This window comes from Crocodylus porosus, unplaced genomic scaffold, assembly GCF_001723895.1.
Source record: "Crocodylus porosus isolate Cpor-Errol unplaced genomic scaffold, CroPor_comp1, whole genome shotgun sequence".
Classification (NCBI taxonomy): Eukaryota; Metazoa; Chordata; order Crocodylia; family Crocodylidae; genus Crocodylus; species Crocodylus porosus.
The window spans coordinates 67352122-67366959 of NW_017728950.1; the positions used below are offsets into that span (position 1 = coordinate 67352122).

Here is a 14838-nt window from a genome sequence, read left to right on the forward strand (position 1 = left end):
TTCTACGTAGCAAGAAAACATTTTCCTGCATTCAGTTTCCCTTCTTAACTATCCTGATTTATGGAGTCACTGGACATATAAACAGTGCATTGAAAACGGTAAAAGAAATGTAGGCTGCTCTTCACTGTATATTTCTTTGATTCCCATTTTCTGTAGCTAGATAAAAGCCTGATGTCACATGCACATGTGTGTCAGACATTTGCTTATGAATGAAATAAGAAACTTATATGCAAAATTATATTTAGACTCTGAGGCAGGTGAGTTGACAAAACCAAAAGCTCCTTAATCCCAAAATCTTGTGACTAATGCCCAAAGAGAGAAAGATGCCCTACAAAAAGAATGGGTAGAATGAGGTCTTTTCTTTTGGTGCAACACTGGAATAACACAGTTTGATCACATGAAAGTGATAGGTAATATGGATGTTTCAGGCCCCTGACACGTTACGCTTCAGACATAATTAAATTGTTAATCTTGTCCCAAGTAGTGACCTAGCCACACATTCATATGTGTAATAACTTTGTTGTTGGTTCCTATCAAAACTTTAATTGAAAGTGTAGCCAGTGCTCCCAGCCTCCGGAGCACACACTGGAGGCTGGGGGCATTAGTCAGCTGATCAAGGGTCTTGGCTGGGGAAGCACACTGACTTTCCCCTGCTGGAAGCCCAGATCAGTTAACAGAGCTCCCAGCCACAGCCCACCCCTCCCCTCCCCGGCAGTGGCTATGAGCTCCAATCTTTGTTAGGGATCCCAGCCACAGAGATGTACCATGGGCTTCTGTGGCTGGGAGTTATCTCAGCTGATGTGGCTCCCAGCCAGAGGGCTGAAGGCTGCCAGTCCAGGGGGAGCCTGGGATCATGCTGGTACTCTCTGCACCAGCAATATGGTGTGATGAGATCTGATGCTTGATCCCACAATCACACCTCCTGCCATGCATGTGTGGCACGGCAGGAGGTGCAATTGTTGGGACTGTGCACCAGATCCTATTATGCCTTCTTTTTAACATCTATCAGTGGCCTCAGATATATTTGATCTTCCTCAAAAATGGTGCCTTTGGCCCTTGCATCTGCTAATCTCATGTTATAGTTATACATCTTAAATGAAAAGCTTAGAAAGTCAGAGTTGCCTGAAGCTCATGCATTTAACTCAAGATTTGTCTCCATCGAGAACATGGTAAAATCACTTTATCTAATCTGAGATCTGGAAAAAGTAATTTTTCAAGGTTTTTTTTTATTAGTGTATTATTCACTTGTGGTATCAGCAACTTAATGAAAGGTAAGATGCCTTGCATCCTTCTGTCTCAGCACTTCCATGGAGCTGAATACCATATTCTCTAAAGCATGTCAGTGAAAAGCCTTGAGAGCCAGAAAGATAGTAGGTTGTGTTCCTCAGCAGAACCACTGATTCACTGTGTGACCTCAGGCAGTATGAACCCAGATGAGTATACCTCAGTCAACCTATTTGGAAATTAGCGGGGAAAAAAAGGAATGAAGTGAGCTCCAGGGCCAAGATTAACTGAGAAAACATAACATTTTCCTTTTAAAAAAGGTCTATGCTATGTGCTGTTAATGGGGAAATTATCTAAGCTTAGGCATAAGTGGGGGAGGTAGATTATTTAAGTAACTACTCTGATGGTCCAGATCAGGCACTCATTGAAGTCAATGGCAAAACTTCTGACATTAATGGTTACAATGATGAGTCAATGAATAATGGTAATGAGGCTTTTCAATAGCATAAGAGTATTATTATTCCCATAGAGACCCAACTGGATGAAATCAAGAGCCTTTCAGTGAGAGGGAAAGTGGATTCTCAAATACGGCATCTGTGTACAGTAATTCAAATTATGATCTGATTGTAGTGACAAACACAATGTTTCATTCAATCCATTCCTTTAAATCAAGCAAATGCAATGCCAGCAGCTAGCTAAAAACCGTCTTACTTAGCTGTTTCTGATGCTTCCCTCAGCTCTTCGTCCAGTCTGCATGAGTAAAAGTTATTGATGTAGGGAAGAAACAAAGAAGAAGCAAGCAGAGCATAAGAAAGAAGCAGTGCAATAGCAGAGCAGAAAACAAGGTACATGCTTCTAAAATATAGTCACCCACTTTTCTGCACTGTCCCCGAACTTCTTCAGTTCAATATGTTGTCATTTCTTCCTGTTCCTAACTCACTTTAACTTTGATATTCCTTATACAAGTTTATCTGGAGGCAGAAACATAAAAGTAGCAAGGGTCTGAGGCATGCTTGCTGTACGAAGCTGAAAACATTCAATTGCTCTATCAAAGAGAATTAAATTAGCTGCAGCCTGGGCCAAGTCAAGGACGTTTCCAGTTTAGTAGGTTTGAGTTGCAAAGGAGGCTGATCTCAACAGCTTGAAGGGAAAGTAGGACACCTAATTCCACAAAAGCAAAGAATCATAAGAACTCTCTCATTCAGCTGTTGAGGTCACCTAAGGGTGAAAGGCTGGTTCACACAAGTTCACTCATGGACAGTAGCATGAACTGCAGAGCAAGAGTTTTACCTCATTCTTCTCTTATAACACTTCTCTTCATCATACCTTACAAGATAAAAATGAATGAAGGAGAAAAAAAATGTACAAATACAAATTATATGAAGGTAGAATAATAAAAAACACACACATCACTGTTGTCTTCAATAGAGAAAGAAAGAACCTGACATGAATACATTTCTTTTCTATGAGTCTGACAAGTTTGCTGCCAGTAAAATTGCAAACCCAATGGTAGCCAACAAAGTGAATGGGATGCTGATTGTTGTATTTTTCATGGTAGACAGCAGGATTTCCCAAAGCAGGAAGAAATATTGCAAATTGGAACATAATAATTTCAGGCTCTTCTTCCTACTGAGAGCAACATAAGTATGCACAGCCCTGGTTTCAGGCATATATCCCCGACTCCTCAAATCTTACTGCCTTGACAGTGTTATGCAAGCATGGGCACACTAGGTCACCCTGCCTTGAGATGACTTCTTTAGTAACATGGAGAGATCCAGCCCTGTTGTTTGTGACGGGGAGTAAGCTGTTTCCTGTGCCCTAAAGTATGTGTTAACAATGGTGCGAGGCACAGGCACCAACTTTTATTTTTGCCAGGTGGGGTGGAGGGGTGGGGTCCTAAGATGATGGACACGTGGAAAGTTTTATGCATTTCAGGTGACTGTCCTCTTCCCTAGGGAGGCCCATCTACTTGGCATCTGTGGTGTGAGGACCATTTCTCTCTTGCTCCAGACAAGACAAAGTCAAGCCCTCTTCCAAGTTTCTGAGTACTGAGTTTAGAGCCTAGAAGAGAACTGGCAGTTCCAAACAGTGAATTCACTGCATTAAGAATAGATTTCCTCATGAAATATTAAAACACAGAAACAAAGGGTACATACAGATGTTTGGGGAGGTTAGACCAGATTCAAAATGACCTCCCCCAATCTAACGTAGCTCACCCACGTGCAAACCTAACACTAGAACATCTGTACACAAGTGCAGAGGCTGCTCTGAAACACTGAAATTCTAACGCATCGGAGCAGACTCTATTAATCTCAAATGCCATCCTCCAGCAGCCTCCTGTGTCTTACGCATCAGAGTCCCCGCATTTAAAAATGGCGGTGGGGGTGTTTGAATTAAAGCTCTCAGAGCCACTCTAATCAAAGTGCTGCCCCCCTCACCTCTGGAGCACGTGTAAAAGTGTCCTTAGATTCCTGGTTAGAGCAATCTATGTGCAAACTGTACAGAAGTTCCAGGAAGGTTAAATCTGCCAAACAGTGAGTGACCTGATCTAATTTAACTATACCCTGTAGGTGCACCAAATTAGTTCAGGTCTTGGTAGACCGATCTAACTGAACTTCTGTATACATTCAGATCACAGCCCTGGGAAAGCCTGGGGATGCCCTTTACCAATCCCCCCAGACACTAGGATATTTTTAGCCCCCTGGCCCCTCCTCCCACACCCCCATCTGCAGACCTGTCATCCCCCCCTTCTCCAAGCCCACCAAACCCCCAATCCTGCAAGCCACTCCTGGTGCCAGTTTTACCAGTGTTCACTGGTGCCAGGAGTAAGTCACAGTGGGGGGGCAGAGGAAGGGGGAGGACTTGACCACCAGGGTATTATCTATCTGCAGGTGGGGGGGAAGGGAGAGAGACACCCCCCATTCCACCAACCCCCCACATGAGGCCACCCACCCCCAACCCTTTACCCTAATTACTTCAATTGGGCTCCCAGGACCAGAGAACACTGGTAAAACCAGCCTTGGGAGTGTTTTTTGAGAATGGAGGTGGTCAGCGACATCGCAGGGCAGGGCTGGGGGATTCCAGGAAGTTTGGTAGGATCAGAGAGGCTCTTTGATCCTGCCATGTCCCCAAGCACCCCAACTCCCCAAGGACCCCATTCTCCTCACTCCCTCTGCAGACCCAACTAGCACCCCAAGCTCCCTTGCAGACCTTGCTAGTTCCCCAATTCCCCAAACTTACGCTGTGGACCCCGCTAGCCCCCCAATCCCCAGGTCCCCCATCCTGCCCACCCTTCTCCCTACCCCAGCTTACCTTACACCAGGTTCCCAGCACCTATCTAATTTCTAAATTAGTTCAAGGGGCCATTTTAATACAATCTAGCCCCTCAAACTTCTAGATGTAACGTCTCCACAAAGCCAAAGTGAAAAAGAAACATATATAAGGAAGGAAAAGAAAGGACAAGGCAAGTGGATTGGAATGGGTCAAGGAGTGAGAGGGCAGACAGATATCATGAAATAAAGAATAAGAAAGGAAAGAAAATGAACAGAGTTTTGGTGGAAGACATTTGTTTGGAGACTTTGCAGCTTTGGAATATTAATATATTTCAGAGTCTCTTGCTCAGATGAAAAGCTTGAACACAACCATTGCTCCTCATTTTTTACAAAGAAGATGCATAGACAATGAAATGTCTCTTTGTGCCTTCCTATCTCTTGGAACCCTTGCTTTGCAGAATTGGGCTCCCTTATCTTCTCCTGAGTTATTGCATTTGAGGGGTGGGTTTGCATGTCTCAGAGCAACAATCAGCCTGGTGAAGGAAACGAGGTTCTACAGCTTGTGGTTCCACAGTTAGTGGTCGGGCGAGTAGAATACCTGCCCAGGCTGGAAGCATCTGTAACATCTCTGAAAGGGTCTCTGAAGTAAAAGATCTTCACACTGTGGTGTTTTTCCCCTTTCTGAAAACCTAATCTCTCTAATGTGCTAAATAAAAGAGTATCAGATCCTTGCCCATTTACTCTTCAAAGGGCAACAGTCTTTTCCTTGTTCAAAACATGAGACACAGGGAAGAAAAATAAATAATATATGCTGAAACACTGTAACTTTGCAACAATGACCCACAAGGAAACAGTGATTGACTTCCAGGTCATTTAATTTTACTGAATAACTTCAGCTTCTCTTGTTTCTAGTTCTGAAACAGATGCCAATCTGAAATGAACAATAGCCCTAGCCTTTCCCATCCCCACAAATAGCTGCATGTACATTTTAAACAAACATCTTTTGATAGCATTTAGAGACCATATACCCATATAAGGCAGAAATTAAGATGCATTTCCACTTTCTTTTTAGTCTTACTTATGGTTAAATGATTGCTTCTTTGACAAATCACTTGGAAAAGAAACAGGTGAGCCTTGCAAGTCTCCTTTTCAAATCACAGTGGCATTACTAAATTGGTTTAACAGCCAGTGGCTTTATCAATCAGGCTATCTATGAATCATTGCTTTGATTCTAAGTGCTCCAAGATTAAAGCTTAAAAAAAACAAAACACAATAAAGCCCAACTGCAGAACAGTCATTTAGGCATGTACTGTTAAATGATTGTCTTGAAAGAGGAGGCATTCCCGTTTTGCATTCTGATTCTGATTAGTGAGTGAAGAGTTTGTTTTAATTAGGACCATGTAGTATCTGTCTTGTTTCACAGCCTGAACATTTGGCTGTTGCAGAGTTTGGGAGTGGGATCTCTGTAAAATCAGGGACAAATAGAATTTTCTCTCTCTTGTTCAAATGGTTGAATTAACTTCTTATTCTTGATAATTTCAGCTAAACATTTTCTAACTCTCCAACAGATTTCTGAATAATGTTACCCATGTTGCTTATATAATGATGTCACCCTACATGAAACAGGATCTAGAAGGCAAAATCCGGTTACAGTTCCAGCTGGCAATTAATAATACCTTTTTCATCAAGTATTTTTCATTAGTACACATATCTTTATCCTTAATGTACTTCACTTACTTGACAATGCTGTCTGGTATGTGTACATACTCCATTGGAATCAGCTCACTGAGCTCTGCCAGTGTACCGACATACTGTATCTTACTGCTGAATTTTGAGCTGAAACACAGAAGTGCCATGGGTGATTTCATTTTCCTCTGCAAAAATCTCACAAATAAAGAAAACAGAAGTTCTGCACCCATTCCCCTCCCTTGGCACCAGCTACATCAGTTTCTCAACCTTTTTAAATTCAAGGCAGGCCTCCAAAAAGCTTTCAAAAATTTGGATTCTAGCTCAGTAAATCCCAACTGATGTCCTGTGGTGTTGCTAAATACAGAAAAGTTATTGTGGGGGGGTGCCTTGAGGACCACTGATCCAGTTACAACAGTCTTCTGATCCTTCATACAGCAAGGTGCTTATGCAAGACTGAATTCAGGAATGAGCCTTTTGTCCTCTGCGTCCGGGGTGAATCTCACCGAGTATTGAGGAGTGCGTTAGAAACTAAACACTGATAGTGTAGGTAGTTTTATATTTTGAGTGACAGCCATTAAAACAGATCAGGCCCCCTCAAGTGTATCTATGCATCACAAAACTATGAAGCATTCACTTCAGTTGCAAAAGCTCCATGTGAGGAATTACCTGATTGTAGCCTCCCTTTCAGTTTACTGATGAGATTCTCAGGTTCTGGGGACATATGTGATAACTATATAAAACAGTTAAATCTGTAATATGTATATCTGGGATATGACAACCTACCAGGAGATATACTATTTATAGTATGTGTGTACACATGCACACATGTAGGTCTACTCTCAACTTAGGCCTGAGGTTCCTTGCTTAACTCAGACAGTGCTCAGCTAAATCAACATTTACTGTCTCTCTATATAGGCCCTTTCTATATGTTACAGGTATTGCACACTTAACTGAAGCCAGCTACATGTACAAAGGACCTATCATACTATAAATAGGTTCAACCAGCTATAAAGAGAGACCTTGGAACTGTACTAATTTCTGTACTAACTGTACTAATTTGCACATGAAGCAGGATGCCACCAGACTCCCAGCCACAGGACCAGACCCTGCTACATGTGCAAATTAAAGCAAATTAAAACTTGACAGCAACCAGCTATACAAGTAGGGGGCTACCAGGATGGAGACTCCTGTAGCTGTGGGACTCTGTCCCAGCCACCACGGGATGCCACTGGAGTGGAGAGTCTGCAGCTGTGGGAACTGAATACATAGTGAAATGTCAGTTTTTTAGAAACTAAATCTAGAATAGGTACTAGTTCAACTTCAATTCTTTGTTGTGTAAACAATCAGGAGAAATGCACATTTCTGGTTTATTTCATAAAGCAGCTTTAATTTTTTGGTTCAACACAAAATAATACACTAATCTCTCTCCTACTGTATGTAGAGCCAGTCTTTTCATTGACCAAAATGGAAATTAGAAGGGGCCACTGTAAGTAAATAAATGAATAGCAATGGAGGGTGCCTATTGAGTATGAAATTGAACTATAAAATCTAGACCATGACAGAAGCAACATATTATATCTATTTATTTTTAACTTGCCAAAAAATAATATAGCATCTTAATAGGGATTTCAACCTGGAATACCTGAAATGCCAGCTGAAGCAAGTGTTGCAAATGCTACCCTGATATAGAAGCATCTGGAAGGCTATGGAAACATTCTTCAAAGGCAATTAGTCAAAGGAGAACTAAGTTCTCAAATCTGTGCAAGAAAATATTTTTGCTGTAAATTTTTAAACTATAAATAATTAATTATGTTATCTTTGTTGCAGGTACCTATTTTAAGTTTATGCATGGACATAGAAAAGGAATTTAGAGAAGCAGGACAGATTTTTACTGATGCTTAATAGAATTTATAAAGAAAAAGTGGGCCTACTTTCATTTTTATTCTTAGTTGCTGTTTTGTGGCATTATAAGGCATAATTCAGCAGTTGAGGGTTGCAAGACAATTGTTTTTCTTTTAAAAAATTTAAATAAAGTACACCTTTGGCATACACCTTGTATCAGAATTCAGGATGTCCTTCAACAGTTCATTTAACTATTTGTGTGCCAATTTTGACTCACAGGGCAGAAACTTATCTCTTCCTTTGCCTTCTGTCATGTGTTACTTTTCTATATCTGATCATTCAGGGTCATCTTTGGAAGGGGACTGAATGAAAAGAAAACCAATGTTAATTGCCTACCTTATAAAAGGTCGTGTCACTGCTAGAATTGTTCTGATAAACCAAGATGGGTGGACAATTATAAATGATTTCAAATTCTTCCTTAACCTAATGTGGGGGGAAAAAATGCTTCAGCTTCTTAAAAATAAAAATATTTTATACAGACACACTATAAGCAATGAAAAATATAATGTAAGCTCTACACAGAGGAGAGATGTAAGTGGATGGCACTTTAAACAGAAGTCTAATGGGGATAGATGCGAGTGTAGAATGCAGAACACTTACCGCCGATCTATCATCTGATAACACTTTTTCATCCAGCCAAGTCCAGGCATCTTTCTCCTCGGAGTTGCCCCATTCAGGTAGACAATCATATAGTCTTCAGCTACCATAAGCTCTAAAGTACTTATTACATATCTAATTAGAGACAAAAAGCAAGCGAGAGTTGGATTTTTATATTATTAATTTAATACTAATCAGCAGCAATCTACTACATACAACTTAATGGTCACTAAGAAACTTCAAACAAAACAATATTTTCTTTGTTTTTAAATTAAAATCAGACATCTACAGCTGCTCTCAGGTTAATTCCTGGAAGCTTGACATGCAGATAAGATTATAGCTTCATCTTCATATAACCTCCTTTCAGAAAGCAAGTCTGGAGTGCTTCATCTTTATATTGTGTTCCTTCTCCCCTCCTTCCCGTAAACATATTAACTTTACAGATTCAACCTGCAAGACCCTGACAGAAGAATCTGAAGTTACCAAGTGATAGTGAGACATTAACTAGGGTATATAAAAGAATCTTAACTTCAGCATTAATCATGGACTTGTTTACTAGAAATAAATGGTATTTAAACCAAAAATAAAAGAGCCAAATAAGGCCTCTAAATCTTGTTCTTAAAGATGCAAATTTCTGCTCCTTAATCTGTGATTAGCAATAGTAATTACCAAGCTTTAAACTTCAAAACTATTACTTCACATAACCAGCAGGCACTTTGCACCTACCTGCTTCTCTAAGGGGAGAGTACCCCTTGGTATTTATAACCATCAGTTCTTTTTCAGAGCAGAATGCTCCAGAAGCATGCATAATCCTACTGTGAATTTTTCAGTTCTGAAGTCAGTCTTATGACAGAGCTATATTTGGATGAGATTTACCCCTATGGGAATAACTGTTCAATCAATCCAATCAAAGGGCAAATTTAATTTTTGGGTTGGACTGCATAGAAACACATGGTCTGGCCCAGCTGGATACTTCCAACTTCAGTTCATGACACTACTATAGAAACATCATAGTTGGCACACTGGAACAAATTTAAGGTCCATCTAATCCAAGATGTTGCCTCCACCAGCAGCTAGCACAGGTAGGGAGGCAGAGGTAACGGTGGACTAATAAGTACATCATTTGCTTTATGCGTCATCCAAATCTCTAACAGTTCCAACAGGCCACATGCCTTGAAGCCTGGGGTTAATATGCCTTCCAAAATATTTGAACTCCATCATCCAGCCCAGGGGGGCTCCTGTATAAAAACTACAGGGATATATCACTGAACCACACCCTCAGAAACTGCAAATGCCAATCAATCTGTGCGTATAATTACACCTTTCACTGAAGAGTCAGACAACCTCTCAATCAAATCTCTTCCTTATATTCCTTCTTACAATACAGTTCTTCAGCTCAAAAACAAAAAGCTTTGTTCTTCCCAAAGGGGAGTGCCTGTGATACCCTTCTGAACAAATATAAGAGAGACATTAAATAAATTAAATATGTGGATCTATCCAGGCAACTGTCACTCATCATTATTCAGGCAAAGATTTTTACTGCACTTCTTCCCCTTCTTTGCATCTGTATGTTGTCTGTCTAACCATTTGAAGTGTTTAGGCTTAGGCACCCTAAACACTGGCTGATACAGTCCCTATTGAGATCCATTATTGGTATTACCTTAGTAAGCAGATACTGTGTCTAAATACATCCATCATTACCAGCAACTGTGTGATCAACGAATTGAGCAGAATACTATAGATTTGAAGGGAGGAAAATGCCACAGTCATTTTAAAATCTAGCAGAAAATGATACAACGTGACAGCTATCATTTGACTCTGTTGAAAGCTCTTTTTAAGTAGAGTTGTATATAAACAGGGAAGAATATAATTAGAGAGGAGTTTGTGAGAATTATGGGCAAATTCTCTTCTTAGTTATTCCACCTTCATGACTTAAAAGGCTTCTTCACAAATCACTCTCACGGCTATTAAAGCAGTACTCTCTCTTACATTCCATTGTCTTCACTGGGGTTAGTTCAGATTTTGGGAATGAGAGCAGAATCCTGTGCCTTCTACTTGTCTTACCACTTCCAGACTTGTTTCTTACATACACAGAGGTACAAAGTGATGAGTACAGATGCCTAACCATCAATCTCTTTGTTAAGCTAAAGAGAGGATGGTTGGACTGTATGAATTCCCAAAACGTAATGTAATGCACATGATTTCTTTCTAGTTAGACATACTAGGAGACCTGAAATTTTTACAAGTCTAATACCTAATGTTGCCAACTCATGATCTTTGGCATTGTTCTTAAAGTCTAGACTTTGGGAATGTGAAAAAAATTGGCTCATTCTTTTGTATATTTTTCTCCAAAATCATTAGAGTTGGCAATACTGAATACCCCTTCCTGTTATTTTCTTAGCCGAGTGCTCTTAGTCTTGAATAAAGTACTTCCCATAGATGATCCTGAAACTGCAGTACAATAGTTCCCAGCTGCAAACTCTCTATCAGCAGCTTCTCAGTCCGTGGACAGCAGTCCTAGGGTCATTTTTCACGTTTTAGAAATACCGTACCCCATGGGTTATGAAAACTTTCTTTCACCAGTTTGTTACTTTGATTAATCCTTTAAGATAGTCTTTGAAAAACTTGGCTCTCTGCTGAGGCTGAAGCCCTGAGACATAACCTGCCAATATCCTTTCCCTGGATGGTACAGACCAAACTGCAATGCCTGCTGTTTCCTCTTCACAGCACATCAGCGACAGAATTACAAGACTCCCATAAGAACCAGTCCATAGCTCTCTAAAATATTCAAAGGACAGAATTTCTCCTTTTAAAGTGAATTAGAGTCTTTCAGTAAGGCCTTTCTAGTCAAGAGCCTTTTTACCCACTGTATTTTTTTAACTAATGTTTTCCCCTCATGATGTGGGGTCTAGCTCTGGCCTCATAAAAAACGTGTTTGCCCTAAAATGCTAATTTCTCCAATTCACCCAAAGCTGTTATAGAAGCAAAGAATAACGCTCACTCAGGGACTACTGGGTGATATTCTGAGGCCTCTGCCATGGTCAGACTTGATCAACAAGAAAGAGCCTATTTGGTGTTAAAACTTTTTGAATAATACTCTTTACTCCCAATGGTTATTATGACTGTTAGTGTATTATCCACAATACCCTCTGCCATCTAAATAAATAAAAACAGGGCTATATTTTACAGATATTGTAGGGCACAGACAGAAGCCTAGTGGTATTACCAAAAGCACTACTAAGCACCTATTTATACCCTGGTCTTCAGATACCTGTACAAATCTTGTCTAAGGTCCCAATCACATTTCTTCAAAGACTTAAGAAACATGCAGTGTCAGTTGATCCACTGATGGTTCACTCCAATAGCTGGGCAGCTTTAAGTTCAATGTGATTCTGCAAAGTGCAATAGATAAGCATGCGTTTGAACTAGCATGCTTTGAGTGCTATTGAGGGGCTTTTTAAGCAATAATTGGGCATGTTTTAAGCATACTACCATTAGATTTAAATTTTATGGCCTGCAATCTCTCTCTTCAGCTGAGATATCTTTTTCCATGAATTAGGCATGAACTTACCATCAAATTCTGAGGGAAGAAATAACTGCAAGTCTTTTTTCTTATGGCAGCATTCTGCATTTTCTTATAAAGCACCCAGTGCAAAACTTGTAATTATGGAGACCTAAGGGGAATTTAGTCGTGAGGCTTTGGAAGGCCACACAAACTGGGATTTCAGAAGCATGAAGTGGGGCAGTCTGGAGACAGCTCAAATCGTCCCATTAGCCTGCTGCTAGGACAAGTTGATACTAGGACCTATCTTGTTTCTTGTCAAACAATATTTATTGGACTCATTTGGCTAAATTCAAAGGCCTGTCCCCACTGAATTTTGACATTTGCACTGACTGACTGAGAAGCAGCTGGAACAGGTGGAGCTTCCATGGCAATGTTTCTGGTAGGGGTTATCTTTTTGTTTTGTATTAATGCATCGTGTATTACAAAAGGGTTGTGGTCCAGAACCAGGACTCTTAGGGGGTACATTCATCCAAATAATAAATTATATCAACAGAGTGAAAAATGAACTGATGGTCAAAAATATTAGAGGTTGCTCTCCTCTCATCCACGGCTAGCACCCACTGATAAAGCGGTTCATTGATTTCGGATCCAGGCAGCATGGAGATATTATAACCCTTCTCATTTGGAGAATAATTACAGCAAGCTCTAAATAGGAACAACTACAGTAGGATTTTGGCAAATATGTTCTATTTTTTTTATTATGATCAACTAATATAAGGGCTTCACTGAGCAATGTACCTAAGACTGCTTTTTTCCTTGGCATTTAAATGATCCCCTTTTAATACCTCAAATTATCTCATAATTAAAGATAGGTTATCTATCACTACATAATTACAGGTATTAACTCAAAAGACTGTCACATTGTTCACATATATCACTCACAGGAAAAGGTTTTCCATGACATAGTTGTAATCAGCTCGACTGCTGTCTGGCAGGAAACATGCAGCAAACACAATGATGGCATTTAGACCATCGCCATAGTATCCTGTGGAACAAACAAAAACGCATCTGTGTCAGAGTAAAAGGCTCTTAACAAGATAAATTTTTAAAAATGTGGTAGTCCTCAAATACGGTGATTTCTCTAAATGCTGAAGAAGGCAGGGAAAGTACCAGCTGTCATCAGAAGAAAAAGAAATGGGGCAGCTCATTATGGTTGGTTTTTGGAAGCACAAACTGCAATACACTTTTTCAAAAGGCAAGGAAAACTCTGCCATGTTTAGTGTTTGTTGCGTGACTTTGAAAGTAAGAGATTCATAAGAGGAAATATACCGCCAATTCAAAACTCGGCATTCTGTCTCCATCAGGAATATGCTGAATGCTCCCTTCCTCCTCACTCAGGAGAGGCTAAAGAAATGATCCAAGGACTATTCATTCTCTAGTTTACAATTTCTTCAACTATCCAACTTCAAGCCAGTTGTGTGGCCCTATTAGCAACTTGACATTGCAATCATAACATCACTCTATTATGGAATCAGCTTGATGGGGCATCAAGTAAATCACATGTTTTAAACAAAGTTTTAGAAATTTTAGTTGGAGCCCTCATTCCAATACACTGGCTTTCTTTATGGTCCAGCAGAGTTCCATGGTAGCTGTGAAGTTATAAAAGAATACATACTACAGCATCACAGCACATTGCAGGAGAGAGGTAGGAGGGGTCTGTTACAGTTGCCTGGTGCCTGAAAGATTTTGCAAAATAACATGTTTGCTTGCATACCACATGCCCCCAAAGCAGGCACACACCCTGTTTTGGCGAGGGTAGAATAAAGAAAAGAAAGATTTGTCCACAGTTATGGCTGCATAGAGCAGGAACAGAGCCTGGTCTTCCACCGTCTCACACTCCCTTTCCTCCTTAACCAAAAGCTGAAATCCTAGGTGCCCTGAAGTCTCCATGGATCTACATTTTTCAAAAGAGCTAAAAACAGTGTGCAAGATACTAAAATAAGGGAAGAGAGACTAGGAGTAGCTAGCAGACAGCAACATTGCCAGAAGAATGGTTAGCTTGATTAGTGGAATGTCAACACCATGAAAAAGGAGAGATGATTGTCAATACCTGTGGAATGAAGAACAATGAGTCAACTTATTCTCTCAGCTGCCTGAACAGAAATGTCACTGCTGCTGATTGGTGGAGCAGGAATCAAGCAAGTGCTTCTTTTCTGGGTAGGAAATCATGTTCTCCAGTTAAGACATGCACCCCCCAATTCTGGACAACTGATTTTTTGTGAAAAGGGAGGGGTGCGTGTGTGTGTGTGCGCGCATGCACGCGTGTGTGTACACACCTGGGTGTACACACACACACACACACACGTTTTGCATATGAAGAATGTCTGCTGGTAGGCTTCACTACTGTAATACTTAGGGCCTGCTATATCACTACTTATTACAAGAGTTGCGCATTGGGCCTAAATGTTTGTATTCCCTTAATATTTCTGTGAGATCACAAGGAAGATTAATTAAATATTTAAAATTATCACATCTAAACAAACTCCCTCTTCTGCACACTTGGCAACTGGGTATATTCAGCTGGAGGGAAAAAACTTGGCTCCACTGGAAAGAACAACAGTTTAAATCAGAAGTCAATCATCATATTTA

General features: G+C 40.3%; 1 protein-coding gene across 4 annotated transcripts in view; it reads right to left on the minus strand.

The window, feature by feature from the left end:
• Window positions 1-14838, minus strand: part of PRUNE2 (prune homolog 2) — a 204592-nt gene that overhangs the window by 5107 nt on the left and 184647 nt on the right. For 2 of the 4 annotated variants that reach the window (XM_019555152.1, XM_019555151.1), the window contains exons 13-17: window positions 13132-13234; window positions 8688-8819; window positions 8424-8510; window positions 6234-6332; window positions 2515-2550 (exon numbers count right to left, since the gene is read on the minus strand). In XM_019555152.1, coding sequence (XP_019410697.1) covers window positions 2515-2550; window positions 6234-6332; window positions 8424-8510; window positions 8688-8819; window positions 13132-13234 — 457 coding nt within the window. Of the gene's footprint in view, window positions 1-1935; window positions 1975-2514; window positions 2551-6233; window positions 6333-8423; window positions 8511-8687; window positions 8820-13131; window positions 13235-14838 lie in introns of all 4 variants that reach the window. The other 2 variants (XM_019555150.1, XM_019555153.1) reach the window with 2 other exon arrangements.